The 20,257-nt window shown below is 37.9% G+C and overlaps 1 protein-coding gene across 5 annotated transcripts in view; it reads right to left on the bottom strand.

Moving 5' to 3' along the window:
* Nucleotides 1-2,622: 2,622 nt before the first annotated feature.
* The window catches only part of HELZ (helicase with zinc finger), an 87,025-nt gene continuing 69,390 nt past the window's right edge, over nt 2,623-20,257 (bottom strand). For all 5 annotated transcript variants that reach the window (XM_068413184.1, XM_068413185.1, XM_068413186.1 and 2 more), the window contains 9 exons: nt 18,914-18,965; nt 17,892-18,085; nt 15,266-15,476; nt 14,700-14,776; nt 13,980-14,547; nt 13,369-13,609; nt 11,708-12,221; nt 8,596-8,848; nt 2,623-5,437 (listed from right to left, as the gene is read on the bottom strand). In XM_068413184.1, the coding sequence (XP_068269285.1) occupies nt 5,106-5,437; nt 8,596-8,848; nt 11,708-12,221; nt 13,369-13,609; nt 13,980-14,547; nt 14,700-14,776; nt 15,266-15,476; nt 17,892-18,085; nt 18,914-18,965 (2,442 nt within the window). In that variant the 3' untranslated portion in view covers nt 2,623-5,105. The remainder of the gene's footprint in view (nt 5,438-8,595; nt 8,849-11,707; nt 12,222-13,368; nt 13,610-13,979; nt 14,548-14,699; nt 14,777-15,265; nt 15,477-17,891; nt 18,086-18,913; nt 18,966-20,257) is intronic.

Below are 20,257 nucleotides of genomic sequence, written 5' to 3'. Positions count from 1 at the left end.
TTCTAACTAGTCTTGGATAATTCAGATCCCAGAGCATTTTCTGTAATTTATGAGAAGCATATATTAATCCTTAACGAGGTAAAAACTTTTCAACATTTCTCAACTACAGTTAAAGTTGCCAAAAAGCCCCCACACTGAGCTGACGTTTCCACCACATTTGCTGTAAATCCTTTCACTTTACTTGAATGAAAGAAAAGAACTTGGAATGATTCAGTCCTTATTCCCTGACACAACCAACAAAGAGATACTGGCGCAAGTATTGCTATACCAACAGAAATAGCCCGTACTTCATGTCAAGGAATATGATGTGCAAACTTTTTATAGGCACCGTAGATCATCACCATCTGTCTTGACAAGTTAATTGTCTGCAGTTTTTCTAGGAAAACTAGAAACTGAAAAAACTAACAAAACAAAGGACACGAGTTAAACGATGATACAGGCAGAGTATGAGCATCACGGGCTTATTGCTCTGGAAATGTACGGATTCTGATATGCTTGAGTTCACTCTCAAAAGAAAATTTTAGAGTGGTCAAACACCCTGCCCTCAGTGCCACTTATAGCAGAGATATTACATACATAGCAAAAGAATTGCTTATAGAGCATGACCTCTGCAAAAAAAAAACAGCTGAACTTGACAAATCTGGGAACAAAACATTAATTAATCAAAGCAGGGAATAGTACTCACAGGGTGTGTGAAGTCCGTGGAAGCATTCACATATTGCTCAGGGTCAGTCATGCCACAGCCCACACCATTAAGTAAAACAGTACAAACTATATTGGACGGCAACTTCCAGGAGAAAATAGGGACATGAGGGCTTTGGTTCTAACTAGCCAGCTTTTATGTGTAACAGCTATTTATTAGTTGTGTTGTATTGTGGAAACAAGGCCACCACTTGAGTAGTAAGGAGTATTATAAAGTAGTATAAAGTAGTATTAAAAAGCATAAGAGACTTATGCGAGACAGAATGCAGAGGGGACTCATCCCTGTGACACACTCCTGGTTACGAGGAGCTTGACACAGTGGACAGGCCCAAGAACCCACCCCCAGGTGGATCCACCGCACTCAAGTGTCCTAGAGAGAAGGGGGACCGGCACACAGCAGGAGAGCCTACTGCAGCCAGAGAGCAAGGCCGCGAGACGGGGCCGTGCCACGAAAGCTCTGCCTGAGACCTTGGCGGCAGCAGAGCTCTTTTCAGGAACAGGTTGATGACAGCAGGCAGGAAAGGCGCGAGCAAAGCGGCCAAGCTATGGACAAGCACGTTCCTATCCCACACCATAACAAACTTTACCCAGGACACCGAAGGAAAGTACTATATCGTCAAAAGATGTAAACATTATTTCAGAATCCATTTCCAAGTTACCTCTGTGCTCACGGACGCGAGCAGCATCTCCTCTGGTTTCTTTTTCTGACGTAGTAAGGCCAAGGTTAAAGCTCACAGTTTCATAAGAATTCAGTCTTCAAAATTCAGTTTCAGGGAAACCTACCAGCTGCATTCAGTAAGTAGCTTTTTAAAGGGCAGAAGCTCTACTTGAAATGAAAAAAAAAAGTTTATTTTCTTAGAGTTCAAATAATTTTTTAAAAAAATCTTTCCCTCAATTCTTTATTAGTTCTCAACACCACACTGACAACCTCCCATGAGAAATCCAAATTCTTCTCATGAGAAACTGGAATTAGAGAATAAAACCAGAAATTATTCTTGATATTAAATACAAGCTTTCTAAATTTAGATTGGGATGATGTCACGGTTTAAAGTTGGGCCAGCTATTAAACCTCAGTAGAGCACAGGCCTCCCCCCGCCCGGCTAAAGACACAGTGAGTTTCAGAAAGTGCAGTTACTTAGAAGAGACTTATCTGAAAGTAAAAATCACTGAAAGGAAAATTGGCCTGGTTTAGGCCAAACCAGGACAGATGACCTTGTCATTTATATTTTCCATAGACAACAAAGAGGGTTTATTCCTAGACATGGAGCATGGGATTTGGCACTAATTGTACTTTTAAGTGTGACATTTTAGCTATAAAAAAGCCAAGGACTCGAATACTCAGCCGGTGTATATGCCCAAGCCTCCATTCATTTCCCCTGAGTTGAGACAATTTACACAAACCAAGAATCTAAACTCATTATTTTGAATTTTCACTGTAATTGCAATAGCTCCATATTTACAGTGCAGCCTGAGCCAGTGCCCACTGGAGCCATCTGTGAGGCTTAATTTGATTTTAATAAGAGTTCGATTAAAGCCCTAGAAGGGTTTACAACAATACAGTTTTGGGGTTTTTAAACAGCTATGACTGCAATAAACATTGGATTATTTGCTCTAAAAACAAAAGATCCCACTCAGAGATGTACACACATGACGTATAACGGCCAGACAAGACATTTCAAAATAGTCTTTTGGAAAAAAAAAATCACTCTAAGAAATGCAACTGGTTCATGCTAAACATTTCCAAAGCTGATAGTCAGAAGATCTCTACCGGACCATCCTCAAACTCCTGGGTGAGAGCACTGAGGAAAATTTAGAACCAGAACCAGCAGGGATTTTCATAAAGTTACAGAACTGAAGTTGTAAGTCCAAGAGAAAATGCTCCTTTATCCATAATATTTTCAGTGTAGATAAAAAGCCAGTGCAAAACAGAATGAAATGTGTCGAGATGCGACCATCTCCCCCTTAACTGATTGACAGATAGCAGTAAATTAACAAGTGATGTTTATTAGTTTAATATTCAAATATGGTGAACAGAATCAAAAGACTGCTCCATATAAATGAGTGATTTTGAAACCCCTGAAATTACAATGCCGACTCGGCGAAGTGAAGTGCATTTGAACCCTACCTCTCCTCCGTCATAGTCTCGCACATCTCATCGAGAACTCTTCACAGACTACAGCGGTCAGGCACACAGATTCCTCTTCTCTCCGAGCAGCGCCAGGCGCTCCATGGAGGAGAACTGGCACGGCTCCACCGAAATAAAAAGACTGAGGCTAACTCACACCGAGTACATGCCCGGCCCTTGCAAATGAATCTCCCAGGGACCTATTTCTGCAGCCGTCAGCTCAGCAAAAACCCATTTAACAGTAGTTTTGCTTGATTCAAGGTTGCAGAATTTGGCCTCTGCTCATTTTTGGGTCCTCTCGGTTTGATGCCATATGCTGAAGTGCTAAGCATAGCCTGGCAGGGGCTGTCCCCTCCCCCAGCATCTTTTGTTTGGTATAGACATTAGGAAATAAATTAACGAGTTACACGTGCTTTTCTTTACAGCAAAAAAGAAGGAAAAAGTTTTTCAGATTAAGTTTCTGAATCATGAACCAGCAAAGATTTCTAATAAAAAATTTATATGCAGACCTCTGCAGTGTACTGAGTTAAAATCAACCCCATTATATAAAGGCCCTTGCCTTAAAACAGGAAGTCAAATGCAAAAAAACCTGATTGTAACCAGAGCAAAAATCTGATTGAATACAGCAGCAGCCACTGCTCGTTAGTCAAGTGTCCCATGGACAGCTGTAAAAATCTGAAATCACCCCCACACAGCTCTGAAATCGTAATTCTTGTATGTAATAAGTGGAGGAATACTGCAACTACACCCAGCTCAGTCCCTGTAAAATATTTCCCAGATTTAAAGTTATTTCAAGTGTAAAAGGAGAACTAATTATCTGGAGAAACTACACAAACACCCCTCTCTATCTCCCCAGCTGCAAAAGTATGAACAGTGTGCAAGACCAGAAATCTTTATGGACAATGTTTATCTTCTGAGTTTTCATTCATAGTTGTTTCTTTAATTTTTAAATATCCCATAATTTTTTTTTTTTCAGTTTGCATTCCTCAAGGGCCAGGTTTGCGGAGAACTTAGCAGAACTCATATAGATAAATAACCTGGTAATCATTCTTATCCCCAAAAGATTTAGATTAATTTGGATACAGCTTTGACAAACATTAAATCTCTTCTTTAATGATGTTCCTCAAACAAAACAGTTAGCAAAATATCTGAATTTCCTTGTATAATGTCACATTTTAATGTAAACATCAAATAATGTACCAAAAGTTTTACCGGGGGGAAAAAAAAAATTAAAGCGGCACAATTCTTTATACCACTGGAGAAGGGGGGAGGAAAAAGCCAGATTACAAACATTTACACATGCATAGTGGAAAAAAAAATTAAACAAACAAAAAAGTATTTTACTAAATTCACGCATTTTTTTTAAAATAGTTATTAAATCTACTAAGCACCAACATACCTAAAAATTTATTTTCAGCTTCATGATTCATTTAAAAAACCTATCAAATTAACTTTTCAAACAAGCTTATATTACTAGCTTGTCCAAAAATAAAATGTAGAGTTTTTTTTCTTTTTTTTTGTTTTGTTTTTTTTTGTGTGTGTTTTTTTTAAATTGTTTATTTTAAAGTATATCAATACTTTTTATCTGAATGTTTCCAAACAACGGCATAGGTGTCTGCAAAGAATGCCTTTACTTTACCCTACAGTGGATGGAAAATACAATACCACATCATACAGAATCTAAAACTATAAAAGTCTCAGAATGCAGCATCCCTTCACAAAAAAGCTGATAAAACTGAAAGTATTTAGAAGATGCTGCACCTTTATTAAAAAAAAAAAATTAAATGAATTTAAGCAGAAATAACATACATTTTTACATTAACTGGCCATTTCTGGTACAGAAATCCAGCATAGTATGCTAATGTTATTGAATAAATGTAAATGCTACTTACAATCTTCTTAAATACAATTTAGACAAACTTACTTTTTTTTTACTTTTTCTTTTTTCTTTTTTTTTTTTCCTTTTTTTAAAGTTGTACAGGTAACCTCTCAGCTGCTAGTTTAATGCAACATATCATTAACATTACACAAATTAAAAATTAACATGTGTGTGTTTTCCTACAGAAAAGCTTCCAAAAAAACGACCCACATCAAAAAATGCAAAATAATGGAATATAATTAAAAAAATTAGTTGCAAGTCTAGCAGCAAAGCAATTAAGTGAGGATATATTTACTAATATAAACAAAGGGAATATTTGCAACTACAGGTGAAGCCCCAACTATCTTAGATCTACTGACACAAATAAAAATTAAATTCTCTCTAAAAAAAATAATCTGGTTATTTAAAATAGGAGTAAAAGCCATTGCTACCTGATGAACTACCTAGGCTAAGTTCCTGAAACAAAGACAAAGGGTCGCTATTCTTTTTTGTCTGCTCAGGAGGAGGTTTGGGCTTTGGCGGAGCCCGCAGAGCACTTGCGTAGGACATGACAGGCTTGCTCCCACCAGCGGTCTGCTGGCTGCTGCTGTTCGACTCGACGATCTGCTTGTTGGGCATGAGAGGTGGGAACTGGCCAAGATGCTGCAGCACGCTGTAGTTGAAGGAATTGGACAGCTGTATGTTTTCGGCCTTCAGGTGTTCCTCTGGGGGCTTGACCGTCTTCGGTGGAGCTGCAAGAGGAGTAACCAAAGATTGTCTAAGCAAACAGCTCTGACTTAGGAAATCTATCTATAGTAACCCCAAAGCAGGTACTGAGGGGTAGCGAAACTACCTCTTCTGGTAGCCTTCCCCACCACCACCACCACTTTCCTGTGTTTAGTCACTCTTGGACTTAGAAAATCTCATAACTAAGTTATCTAGCTTAATTTCCAACTACTGGACCTTGTACTATCCTTGTCAGCAATGCAGAGAAGACTGTCGTTATTAAACATATTCTCCGTGTGTGTGTACCTACAGACTTGGTAGCACTGAACCTGCCATTCTGCCCAGGCAGATTTAGCAGATGCAGTGAGGGTAAGCTGCTTCAGAATGGGATATACTCGAATTGAAACACTTCATCCACTGAGACAGCACAAAGACTATTTCATTCTTCTTGCTTTATAGCTTAATAGGCTAAAATTAAAATTTACAGCACCATATATAATTCATTCTCAAACAGCAATTCAGAGGCCTGAATGCCAACCGACTAATTATTGATATTTTAGTCTGAATGCATTCCCGCTAATTGATATGTTCTTGCTCCACATTTAACAGCTCCTGTAGCTACCAGAAAAAAATGGTGCTTTAAACCACAGGTATAAAACTGCTTTCAAGTGAATTTCCTGAATCCTAATGAGGTATCTTACTTCTGTCTGCAGAATTCTGATAGAGAAACTCTACACTAAAATGCAGGTATATTTTCTATCTAAAACAGACTAGGAGTTGGACAACAGATATATTCTGTAATTATTTCAATCTTTAAATGTATATGTTATTTTTAAAATGCACATACAAAAATGTACCATCAAGTAAGTACAAAAGTAGAAAAGCATAAGTATATAGTTAAGTTCCTCACTGGAAGGGTCACACACAGGCTTTTGATTTTGATAAAGTACTCAAAAAAAACCCAACCCATAAAGAATGAATATGGAAAGAACATAAGCAAAACAGTTTTGCTAGGGTTGCTACAATTCCAAAAAAAACCCAGAACACAAGCAAAAAAACCTCCCCAAAATAACCACAGCACTCAAGAGAAGACAAGTAATGACAACTAGGGCCAGAGGTGAAAGCTCTGAGTGGTAGAGGTGTCTAACTGAAGAAAAAATATGAAATAAACATACTGAATAAGAACTTAAATAATTTTCTTCCTATCAACAGAAAAAACAATGCAAACCAAGCTCTCAAATTGCAATTTCAGAAAATGCCTGTAATAAGAACACTGAGCAACTCCCAGCAGCTCCCCTTGCGCTCCATAAGTCCACGCTGATATAACGGAATACTTGTGCCACAGCCATTTCGGATGTACAGGAGATACAAGCCCTTGAACGGTCTGGTGTCATGATTGCTCACTCTCAGGCAACGAATACATGCACGGGACTAGTTCATAGCATCTCATTCTCGTGGATTTTTATTTGATGGATAAAAATCAATAGTAACCAGAAACACTGAAGTTATTGGTCATTAACCCTCAGCACTATAAAACACATTTGGGCTTTAAATATGATCATCATAGCCAGTGAGCTGTAAATGCAGAAAAGCACAGCAGCCATAAAAATGGAAATGTGTTTGCACGAACTATTAGATACAGAGCAATGTTGCATATGTATTTATTTACAAAACAGAAACAATGCTTAATTACAATTAAAAATATTTTCATAGCAGATGCAGGTACTAGTCAAAACTTGCCCCTTTCGCTTACGGTTTATTATTCAGCAGCAAATGTATACTACGGTACTTTTTACATAAGCATATTTCCTCTGAGGATTTTACTCACAAACATGTTCTCCATCTTTACATTAAAGCAAGGAAATGTTGTATCAGCTGATCCCAGCACAATCTTGCAGGGGTTCCTGAGCTCCTATTAGATAACCACGGAGTCTAGAGAGCAACTTCAGAGACGGATGCCACTCTTAATGACACATGGTATCATGCATTCAGCTCCTTGGTTTTCAGTAAAAATATAAATAGATTGAAGGAGGTGCCCTGAGCTTGAAGCTCTGAACTTAGCACAAGCGACAGTGCCGTAAATATGTTTTTGTAAAATAACATTTTCACACTTTGGAAATGAAAATGTACCTTAGGAACTTAACTCTTGAGCACTGTCGCTGATATAAACAGCTTTTTTTCATTCAGTCTACACTGCATGTTTCTACTTCACAATTACTATACTATGAAATTACAAGATGGTTTAGGTTTATAAAATTTGAAAAAGCAATTAAATCTTTCAAGGACAATAAAACCAGCTTATAAATATTTTTTCACATTATTAAGTGTTTTTAATATTCACACTGGAAGATTGTTCTTTTTTTTTTTTTTAATTATTGTTGGAGATCCTTAAAGCAAAATCATGGAGAAGAAACTGTACCATCCTGGTACTTTTGTTTTTCACAAATATTCAAAATATGGAGAACAGAAGAACAGCTGCACTGCTCCAACTCTCTACTTGCAGCTTTTTTTAATCACTGAAAAGTTAATTCAGTTTTTCTCCGCTAAATCAATCAGCACTGCTGCTACCACCAGGGAAGCCAGGTTCCAGTGTGACTCTTCCACGGTGAGAGTTTAAACTTCATCATTACTTTGATGAAGTACCAGAATTTACTAGGAAATACACTGAGATTACTAAATCAGTTTATGTCGTTTCTCCCCCAGACTGTAATATCAACAAGAACTATCACTGATTCTGGAAACAAATAACCTGTCTTGCAAGTAAGTCCCAGCAGTTACCTTTGCTCCTTTTAGCAAAAACTCAGTTGCACTTGAAACCACTGTAAGAGAATATGTGGGTTTACTAGAACTTTGGTGACAAGACTAAGGAGCCGTATTCCTTTTTGTAGATGAGGACTAGTCAGCAGTATTCCTTCTTAAGACATCAGCAACGGACCGGAATGTTAACAAGACAGCAAATGAAAATCTGATTATGCTAAGCAAACCTTTACCTACTAAAACAGTGAATGCTTCAAAAATCTTTGCTTAAATTAGTTTTGGGATTTGAAGAGATGGCAGAAAACATTTTGTGAAAAGAAAAAAATAACCCCAAGCCTTTCATTTAGACTTGCTCACTCCAGCCTAAATAGTCTACTTAATGGAGCAGAGAGAGGAGCAGAGAAGCAAAGATCAAGTCTGTACCTACCTAACAACTCCCGGGGTGGAACTGCTCTGTTGGCTCCGTTGCATGGAATGTTTGGGTACGGGGCAGATGAGGAGGAGTTTACCCACAACTCAGGTGATGAATAGTTGAAAGATGACTGGTTACTGTGGTCCTGAAGCTCTTTACACTGACCAAGACTGTCTTGAGGAGTGCTTAATTCTTCAGAACAAGCCTGGACTGAACTAGAGGAAATTCTTCTTTGGTACAACGGCCTGCCTGGTCCTCTTGGTTCATACTGCAAACAAAACAAAAAAAAGGCCTTTTGCTCCTTTTATTTAACTGCATGTATCAAATATCATTTTTCCATCCAATTTTTTTCCCTGCAATGCCTTACGAAAAAAGAAAAAAAAGTCCTTTGCATTTAGAAAAAAATCCAAAACATTTCAAGTTATAGTTTGTATCTTGTAGTCACTGATAATGTATTTTCATCACACAAAACAGACACAGAATTTTAAAGGAAGTGCAAAGAACGTCAAGTGAGATTCCTTAATTCTTAGAAACCTTTACTTCTTACACTCCTACATGGGAGATGAATCACATAGTGAGGAGGAAGATACCCAGCATTTACAAAGGAAGCACAAAAAGACAAAAGCTCAAGAGAAAATGTTCAATTACAATGTAGAGAGGAAAAAAAATGGCTTTTAGCTTCCAAAGGACAAACGAGTGACTTGTATATCCGGATTTGGGGAAGCATGATACATTTGTATACTGGATTTTGTGTATGAACACACAAAACAAATGCTCTGGAGAAGTGCGTGCCCTCAGAAGAAATAATGCAGACAATTTATCTGAAACCACAGAAATTACTTGCTTCCATAAACCCTGTAGATCACGTAGATGAAAATGGCAGGAGCTCCATTAATTAACCTGGTGGCTTCAGGGGTTCGGATTTAAGGACCCTCTAAACTTTCTCAAGATTCAAAGCAAGCCTGTTGTATTACAGCTCGTTTTAAAAAAATAACCACAGTATTTGCTTCTTTCTGCACTGTACTGACTAACAAGAGCACAAATAACAGAAGTCTTAGAAGTAAATCTATACTTGGTAAAGGCAAAAAGTAAACATCCTAATTAAATGACATAAAAAATTAGCTAAATAAACATCAAATAACTTGCTTGCAGTGCCCCAAAATTGTTATTATATCATCCACAAAAAACAGACAGGGGAAAAAAAGAGAACATGAAAGAAAACTGTAATATCTCATTATAGCTGCCACACTATTATGATATATCATGGAACAGCACTTATCTGTCACTCTGCTCTCTCAAGGATATTCTTTAACAACAACAAAAAACAAAATTCAGAAGTTACTGCCTGAATCACACCCAAAAAGTATGCTTTTTATTAAAGGGCAATTTTGATAAGAATCAGGAAGTTATCAAAGTGCTGGACACTTGCAAGTCCAGGAACAGACAGAATAGCTTAAGTATTCCCTTTGATATGCAGTTCAAATCTGGTTTGACTAAACATATGCAAAAGCTTTCAGGTCAATGAACAGTTTTATAAATAGTGATTGAGAAAACAGTTTAGTAAGGATATCAGAAGTCATGACATCTCCCCTGACACCTGCCTTATATGAGGGATCTCTGTTAATAATATGCCTAAAACTGCATTTTGATTTCTTTGTATATTCAGTCCTACCTACCAGCCGAACTAGCAGTCTTGGAAACTTTACAGGCAAGTCTGTCTTGTAAGACTTTTACTGCATTTGGCATTTCTGTCACATATTTTGAAAGGACTAAGAAATAAGAACTAAAACGAATTTGCACTAATTACATAAAGGCTCACACTATTTGTCTTCAGATAGCAGGAACTGTCACAAACTCTGTAGGAATATTTATTAGTTTATTACTGCTGAAAAGCCACTGTTCCTATGTCCCACTGTACTGACGGCATTAACTGTTGTCACAAAGTATTCGATTTTATACAAGGTGGTATGGCTTAATGGACCGAGACAGACTTTTAAAATGTCTATAAAACCAAACCTTACTACAGCTCTAGCTGGGCCTGACTCCATAAACTCTCTGGATCTGTATAAGACAGAAATTTGTAAAACGCACTGGAATTCAATTTCACTTGCTTTGCTCAGGCACATAAACTAAATATTTTCTATTTTCAGAAGTCAAAAGACAATTAAATATGTGTTATGTGGGATAGGGATGAGCAGGGATAGCCCCACAACTTCTGTAAAAACCTTGACAGAAATGCATCGCAGAACAAGCCACTTAACTTTATGTACACATATTGGATTACACGTGGTCAGTGTAAGATTATCTGAGAATATTAATTCTGACATTCCTGGAATACAACCTGGCTCCAGCATACTTCATGTCTACATATCATACACTCCTTAGCACTCCGGATTCCAACAGGGATTAAAAACTCCTGTTCAAAACGTGACCTGTCCTCGTTGTATATGCTTGCATAGTCTGCATCCCGTAACACACACCCTTAGAGTCAAGAACAAAAAAAGACGGAGAGGGATAGAGCCAGCTCTGGTGTGGCAGGGTTTGTGCTGGACCCAGATTCATGTAGCACAGCTGGATATCTCTGCACTGATTTTCAGCACTGAGGGCTTTACAACACAGGATGATGGCTTTACACAGAATTAGCTCAGGCCAGGTGGGATTTATTAAATCAGGTTTTGTACCATGCTAAAACAACTGTACTGCTCTGGTCTCAAGTTCGTAGGAAAAGTAACTCAACCATAATTCAGTTTAATACTGAGCCAACTGGCTGGCTGATTCAAGCTGATTTTCCAGAGAGTCATTTCATGAGTTTGCACCTGGGATGTGGTTAATTTGCACTCCAGATAAATGACATGCAGATAATAGAGCAATGATTGCTCAAAAACTCTGAGTAACATTCAAAAAGTCAAGACCTCCCGTTTAGTAGAGAAAATGTTATACCTGCAGTGATGAGAACCACAAATACGCACAGGGTGAACAGAGAAGCCACTGAGAAAATTTTTACCTCACAGAAAACTCCCAGTGTGAGCTTTTAATACATGAGGTATTTTGCATTCATGACCACTTCAGAATATAGTTTAATATTAAAAATGGCACGACAATTGCATACGCAGACAAAAACGCCTACCTCTTCTAAGCTGTGGAGCGAAGAAGCAGATACTGCTCGAGATGTGAGTGGATGAAATGGCTCCTGACCGACTGCATGCTGATGATTCTGTATTTGTATAAAAGGGTTTTGCTGTGACCTGTGGGGCAATGGAGGTATACCATAATGAAAGCCCTGCCCCATAAGGTGATTCTGCTGTAGGTTAGCGTAAGTCCACGATCCATCAGGCTGCAGGTATTTCAAGGGAGATGGGGTTATATGTTCAGATGGCATTGAGAAAGGGGGATTGTATATTTGGGGTAAATGCTGCTGAAATGCTGGGTTACTGGGGATTTCAATGTCTCTGTTGTTTTCAGTGAAGTTAGGAAAGTGACCGCTGTGGTTAGAGCTGCAGGAAGGAGAAGGGAGTGCTGGTGGGCTTCTGGGCTGAACTTGTCTGTATTGCAACAGTCTTGACTGAGGAGGTGGCATTTCAGCTAAGTCCCGACTTTCACTTTGATCACGGTGTGACAGTTCTCTGAGCAAATCCTGGAATCTGTATTGACAGAATAAACGTATCAAGAAAAAGAAAAAATGTTTTGCTGAAATCCCACTCTTTTTGAGGTTGAGAAAACTCAAAGCACAAAACATTGAATTTAAATATACTCATCTTTGCGCTTACTGACCCTAACTTCAAAGGATGTGACTGTGAGCAATCAGAAATTAGGCACAAGAGGATTAATTGGATGAAATACCTACCTGAATCATCTCAAAGTTTTAATAACTCTTGAGATTTCCTTTTCAGTCAGAAGAATCAATTTTTTGTTGTCTCTTAAGAGACAAGGTAAGGATTTCCTGCTTTATTATGCAAAGTAAAAAACTTCACATAGTTAAAGAAAATTTTAACCCCTTAAAAGGCAAAAGCAGAACAATCAGGGATTCCCCTCACTTGCACAATATACTTCCAAACTTCTTCAAAAGGTCAAGAATATTCAATTCAGCACTTCACAGAGTCAGATCAGAGAGCATTTAGAGGCTTGACCATGGCTAAACAAACCAGATGGAAAATAAAGCATAGTGGGAGATGACAGTAAAAGAGGCAATTTAAAAATCCAGCCTTTACAATATACATGATTAAAGCTGATGACCACTGGAACCATTTTTCTGTTTAATATTCGACAGCTTCCTCTCTTGCCCCCTAATGCTCCATCTGAAACACAAGCATTTTTTTTAATCTGCTTTTAAAAGCAAAGGCTTTTTGAAAAGGAAGGAAACTTTGGGTTTTATTGGGGAGCAGTGTTTGGGGAGGGGTTGGTTTGTTTCTTTTCAAGCACATAAATCTGAGACTGCTAATTCAATTTGAAGAATTTACAAATTAAATAGGCCTTAACTACACTCAAGATACCTCTTTTATAAACACAAGGTTGTTACTCTCTATCCATTCCTTATTCCATAAATACAGCACTGAAATGCTCCATAAAAGTATTTTTTCCACTAGAGTTTTACTACCCAATATACTAACAGAATAAAGCATAACACATAATAAAAGCATAGTTGTAAGTCAGCCTGCCAATTATTTTAACCTTCATAATAACAGCAGCAAAAAGCAATACCTTTAAGTGTCTTGCACTTGATCACAGTGTTACAGATAGGTGCCCACTGCTCAATTTTATACAAGCTCTGATGACTCAGTAAACAAATACCTTGAATATGTGGCCTCTGTTTCATCTTCTGTATTACTGGCAAGTTTCCAGTTTGCCCTAACTTGCTGCTGTTGATGCAATCCAATTGGTTGCTGAGGAAGATGTGGTAGATGAGGATGGTGATGGTGTTGATATGGAATAGTGCCTTGACTGAGATAGGCATTATGTTCATTCCATTGCTGTAACCTGGCTTGTTGTTGCTGCCTTATTGTTTCCAAAGCTACATTTCCATGCATACGATCTATAAAAATAGTTTTAAAAAAAAAAATTTATCTAATGCCCCTTTTTAAAGATCCTTATGTCAGAAAAAAAAGAATACTTTTTATACAGTATATTCCAGGGTCTATTATATACTAACTGCATTGCAGTGTATAACCTGGTTATTTAAATCATACGGAAAATCATATAAACATGAATCTTCTAATAAAGTGCTGAATATTCAAACATGCCTCAAGCAGCAAATCATGCTCAATGACATTACTTATGGAAACTAACCCAACAATGACCCAATTCAGAGCAATATGCCTGAGAAGGTAAATACCTCCCTTCATTTTCACTTCAATGTAGTTATAATTGCACACTCTGAATTTAAGCAAAGGAAAGTCACCTACCTAAAGCGTCCCCTAAGGGCATTCCTGATGGATTCTCTTCAATGAAGTTGTTCAAGTGGGTTGGCAGAACGGGGTTGTGCTGTGCAATAGGCCTCAAAGGATTATTGACTTCTTGTAACATAGGTGGGGGGTGTTGTTCTGAAATCACAGCATCTACAGCAGGAGAATGTGGTCGGTGGGGAATTGGATTATTAAAAAAAGATTGGCTGGGGCCTGCCTGGTAAGCAGGGGAAAGCTGCGAAGGTTGTGGAGGCTGCTGATTCAAATGATTATGCTGCTGAACTACCTGGCTTTGCTGGGGTGGTATTTGGTTTTGTTGTTCAGGCAAATGATTTTGTTGTTGACTTAAAAGGTTTTGCTGCTGTTGCAGAGGATATGGCTGCCTTGGTATCTGTGACACATGCTGGAAGTGGCGATTGGGAACTGCATACTGTGAGTGGGGTGGGGTGAGATGTAGGTTCAGCTGCCTGGGGTTAAGATTATCTTTGCGATGAAATTTAGCATTAGGGTAACCAACACCAGAACGTGACTCTGGGCTTCTATTCTGAGCGTTTGCTTCTAAGTCAACCTGGAAAAAGAGAATGGAAAAAGCTTTGAAAACTCACATTTAAAAAAAAAAACAAACAAAAACCACGTCAGTAATGAATAAACTCACTAAAAGAGGGAATATTAAAAAAATTAAAAAAATAAAAAAAACAAACCCAAACAAGACAAACCCACCTGCTTGGATTCTACTGGTTTCTTCTCAGGTGTTCGGATTTTACTGATTTCAGGTCCAGCAGTGTTTTCACTTTTACCTAAAAACATTTAAGACATTAATTAATTAGTTTCAATGGAAAAATGATTCTTTTGAGAGTTTTTCCAGACACAGGAAAATTTAGACTTATTAGTATAGCATTTACAGCATCATAGACATTTAATATAATTTACCCAAATAACACTTTTCCTTTAATCTCTGCACTTTGTTCATTAATCATCACTAAGTAGTTCTTCCAACTTAACTGCAAATAACAGCAGCAGCAGTTACCACTGGACTGCAGAACAGAGACAGACCAATTATACCCTCAACAAACACACACCCCAACTTTGATTACTTCCTCCTCTGAATCTCTGAATCTTAGTTATTCTATTTGTAATGGCAAATCACAGGTTATTTCCCCAACTCTGTAGATCCCTCATTTTCACTTAAAAGAGAGAAAGAAAAAAAATCCTTTTCACAACAGCCTATTTAAAGTACAAACTCCCTCAAAACAAAACTAATTTGCAATGCAATTTCAACAACTAACCATTTCGACTTTGTTCATGTTGCTCCTTGTCTTGATGCTGAAGCTGCTGCTGTTGTCCTATGCTAACTGGTGAATGATGTCCCAGGCCATAAGGTATAGGAGACCCACGCCCATGTGCCTGTAACAGGTTCATATTATATGCCATAGCTGCTTGATGAGTAATGAGTCGAGGGTCAACTGCAAACCTACCCTGATACCCCGTCCATGGTACCTACATAATTAAAAAAGAAAAGATGCAATCTGTTAAGGTACTTTAAAGGAAGTAAAGTAACAAGCACACTGATATTATGTCAGTAATAAGCAGCTTTCCATGCATCAGATGGCCTGACACACTATTACACACCTACAGGTGATGCTGGAAAGGAAGAGCAATAAGGTCAGGCCCAGCAGCAAGGGGCAAAGAGCAAAGATTTTGGAGAACTACCCCGGGCAAAAAATTTTGTATCAAAACCCATTCTTGTTTCAGTGGTTTCAAAATTCAGACAGAAAAGACTGATGGACAAATTGTATTTTAATAAACTTTATATTAATCTCTTCTCTGAATAAATAGAAGTGGGTGAAGTTCAAGAAAGTAAAAAGCCTTTTCTGCTGGTCGTTAAAAGAGACATTAGGCTACGTCTCATGAGGGAAACGGAGAGAGAAGCCTCTAATCTGAGGAACATTTTATGGTCCTTTTATCACCCAGTGTTGTAATCTTGTGACACAGCATGAGCGGGCATACTATACCTCTGCACCCACAAGACACTTAGTGAAGTTAACAGGACTATTGGCAGAATCAAGAGACTATCCACATCTTAAGAACGACAGAGCCATTCCAAAGTGTCTATGCTATACGACACATGTATTGCAGATCACCTTCCTAAATATCTGAAGTAAAATCCACCTCCTGAAAGCACGTAAAAAAGTCAGGAATTTTTACAACATTTTAAATTTTATTCCTAAAAGGAACGCAAAGAAAGAGAGCTTTGGATCAGATTAGTTCAATCTCTCCCTGTAGGGAATTTATTAAAAGGAGGAAAATGTATGAATAAGAGAAGAGTGCAGGGAAAGTGATCATCAACACTCAGGCTGACAAAGCATCCTTTACTGATGATAGCAGACAACCTCCTCATGTTTTTACCTTGGATATGGAAACTGCCTTAAACAAAGCAAAGAGATCATTTTATTTTACGTGAACATGAACACATTTTACTTCAGTCCCTGCTTGTTTTAAGTGTAACAACTTTCATGCAATTCTTTTTTTTTAAATTACTATTTGCCCTTGAAATGTACACTTTGAACTTCAGCTTTAGGCTACTATTGCATCTGTGCAATCTCAAATAATCTCCAACAAGCTTCTTTTCAAAAGCAGCTGTCTCATTAGTACCTCAGTTTTCCCACTTAATTATTTAAAAAATCCATCCTCAGGGAAGGTGAGCTCAAAATGCTTATTTTTAATATATTTCTTTTGATTGGAAATACATAAAAATATATTAACCTTGGAACAATAAGACAGAACTTTAAAAATTATTCTGGTTTGATATTAATAAAATGTGAGCAAGCATGACAAAGATACAGCTGCTGGCCGTCTCATTGAATTTAAATTTATCCATCAAATGCAGATTTCTAGTAAGCTAGGAAAAAGGAAAATTCCTTGACCTAGCAAAGAAAACCAGATCTAGAGCTGCCAGCTGATCTATGACATTCAGCTGAAACTAGAGTTTCTACAGCAAGTCCCCTATAGAGCATCCATAACCTAAATTATCATAAAAGACTTCGATAATTATTAAAAATCAAATTAACTGCATTCCAATGTTTAGCATTACAAATGGAGTTAAACACATCTGCATGTGTGGATCCCATGTCCTTCATGTCTTCTAGAGTTGTGTGCAACACATACACGTTACTCCACAACATCGCTCCTGCAGCCTTTGTTCTTTCTTCCCCATTCTCCTCCTGGAATATGTGACTGTGGAGGTTAAAAATAAAGCAGAGACTGCTTTGCTTTAATTTGTGTAGGTTTTGGTGAGATAGTTTTATTTGTAATGCAAAATTCCATACATAAATGTTGCCTAAAAGACCTGATTAGGAATCTTCATTGTGTTCTCCAATGTCATTAAGGAAACGGATTAGAGAGGAAACTGGTTTGCTATGAGGTTCTGGAATAGGAAAACATCCCATTATGCTTATTTTTCTTATCACTTCACTTCAGACACCTTGCACTGCAAACAGCCAAAGCTGGTAATTTAAACTGTATGAAGCCAATAAAGAGAAACAAGCTCTGTCTGAATCACCTATGTCTCTCCAATGCTTAAGAACTGGACTAGGCAATTACTTCAGCTGCAGGTATCTCAAGCCAGATGAGATCGATCCCACTGGTGTGCCTAAACCTAGAGCTGAGAAAATACACCAAATTACATCAACATGAAATTGCTTTTAGGCTCCCTGAAGTTATTTGTGGAAGCAATGTTCTTAAATCCTCATTTTCTGGTGGTCCTTTGCACAGACACTCCTAGAGCCAGCTAAGCCCACATATTTGAAGTAAAGTGCTGAAAAAGGTTGCAAAATATTCACTAACTGATTTTGCCATTCATTTTTGTACATACAATAACTGAGGGGTGAAAAAAAAGAGAAAATGAATTCTTACAGGCAAAGGCACAGACATGACCATATTTCCTCCATAGACAGCAGGTACATATAGAATACTTGTCCCAGTGTGTGGATCTATCCTTTGAACAGGACTTGGAGATTTCCCCAGGTTGGGGTGAGGTCCCAGAGGAGGAGGGGGAGGAGTATATGCTCGGATTGGATTTCCGATTAGAACAGAAGGGTTGGGCTGAACTGAAAAGAAAAAAAGAAAGATACATACATACAAAAAACTATATACACAAAAAGCATATGAAGACTATCTATATCTTCCTTTTTTTATTTTAATAGCATCTATCTTTATAAAGCATGTGTGCAACTCTCTTGACAGCATAAGTCTGATACACCAAGAGAAAGCATTAATCAAATCCTGTATCCCATTTCAAAAATTTGAAGTGGCAGAAAACATGAGTTGAGATATAGAGAAACAGGTAGCTGGTAACTGCATTAATGAAAGAATGTCCCAAGTCAACTAAATACGCTGACAGCCAGAGCAGCTGTTAAACACTGCATCAAAAACTAGAATCATGCTCCTTTCTTTAGCAGGGAAAGCAAGCTTTAAACTAATGCTTTTTCAAATTAATAACAAAATTATTAAGCTTTTGCATTGCTACCTTGAAGAAGCAGGATCAGTAATATCTGGATATATGACAGCACAATGTAAGTTCAACGTACATCATAAAACAGTGCATGCAATATAATGTCCTAACTTATAGTGCAAATACATTGGTACAGTATTTTACATTACGAATTTCAAACAGTCATTTTTAAGAGGCCAACAACGATGCTGTGCTAAGGCTCTAAAGTCAGTGTGCACATCACCTATAAAGGGACAGCCTCAGAAATACCTAATGTCCACTTAACAGTCTATAACCTGTTTCCCAAATGCACACAAGGAGTAAATGGCTTTCAAACAAGGGAATAGACCAGATACTCAATTTATGTCAAATTACTGTCAACTCCGCTGAAGCCAAGTCAGCATGAGCTCAGAGGAATTCCTTCAGTAACAGCAGAGATACTTACCAATTCCATCAGGTGGGAAATGGTCATTCTGGTTATGATGATGGACCTTGCCCTTTAAAGGGAAAAACAATAATAGTGATGCTTTGCATTCTTACATAAACTAAAGCTTTTTATTTCCAGTGAACATTATAATTAACATACAAAATACAGTTTGAAAGAACTGAGCCCAACATTTTATTCTTACATATTCAACTGTCCAGTTCCATCACGTGACTGTGAATTCACGAAGTGGGACATTAAATACCATTAATCCAATTAACCAGTGGGTCATTACCAGTCCCTCTGGGGATATTCTCTCCCACGGCTGTTCTCAGACACAGGGAGAATTACAGCAAGCTACTTTGAGTTTCCTTTCTCACCATTTTATTTCCTGCTGTCTCATTCTTTTAGGAGCAGCACCCAGTACTAACGCAGCCCTCAAAGTATTCCTCTTCCGTGGCAGCTCTTAGTGGAAGCATGATCCATTTTCTTCTCCAGGTTTTAACTCAAGAACCTTGGAGACAAAGTAGCTGCCACCATTTTTACTCAATTGCTCACCCAGCCTCATTAGACATTGCCTCCCTACCCCAGCTCATGTATCTGCTTCCGGACTTGGGCCCCTTAGTGACTGCTCCCGCAGAAGTACAACATAGCAGTCAAGAACCAGAGTACTCTGGGGAGAACTGTTTTTCCTAGGTGAATTGTACATTAGAAAAGGAGGTTAACAGAACTGAGTTATCCCTCCTACATGCTCATGAGTTTACAGCATCAACTGATTAGTTAATATTCATAAACTGTGAGCACATATTCAAATACCAGTATGCTCCTAAGTCTTTCGCAGAATAGGGATACCTTACTCAATCTGAACCTAAGCACATTCACGAATTTAAAATAAATCTAAAAAACCTTTGATGCTGCAAAACTTTTCTTGCCCAGGAGATAAGTCTAGGCAGTTTTCCAGCAGTCTGAGCAAATTAGTCAGGGTACAAAGACAGGTTGTTTGACAATGTTGACTCATGCATAAACCAGATTAAAGAACTGGTCTCTGAATTTTCCTCTCGTTTTAAAAATGAATTATTGAAAAATAAAGTAATAATTGCTCTTCATTGCAGTACTTCAACAAAACAAACCTGTTTATTCACTAAAGAGAGCAAGATTCAATCTAAAAATGTAGAGGAGCTACATGCCTTAATCACTCACAGTTAGTACAAAGCATTTCTGTATCTGTTATGCTGTGAGTTAGCATCAAGCTGTATGTGCAGAAGTCTAACAAATCTCTGTTCTACCTACCATATTTGTATTTTATAGGTGCCATATTTTTAAAACTGAAACAGCAAATAATTACATAAATTTGTAAGAACAGCT

This window comes from Nyctibius grandis, chromosome 15 (assembly GCF_013368605.1).
Source record: "Nyctibius grandis isolate bNycGra1 chromosome 15, bNycGra1.pri, whole genome shotgun sequence".
In the NCBI taxonomy this organism is placed as follows: Eukaryota; Metazoa; Chordata; class Aves; order Nyctibiiformes; family Nyctibiidae; genus Nyctibius; species Nyctibius grandis.
This window is presented reverse-complemented; position numbering and strand designations above follow the sequence as displayed.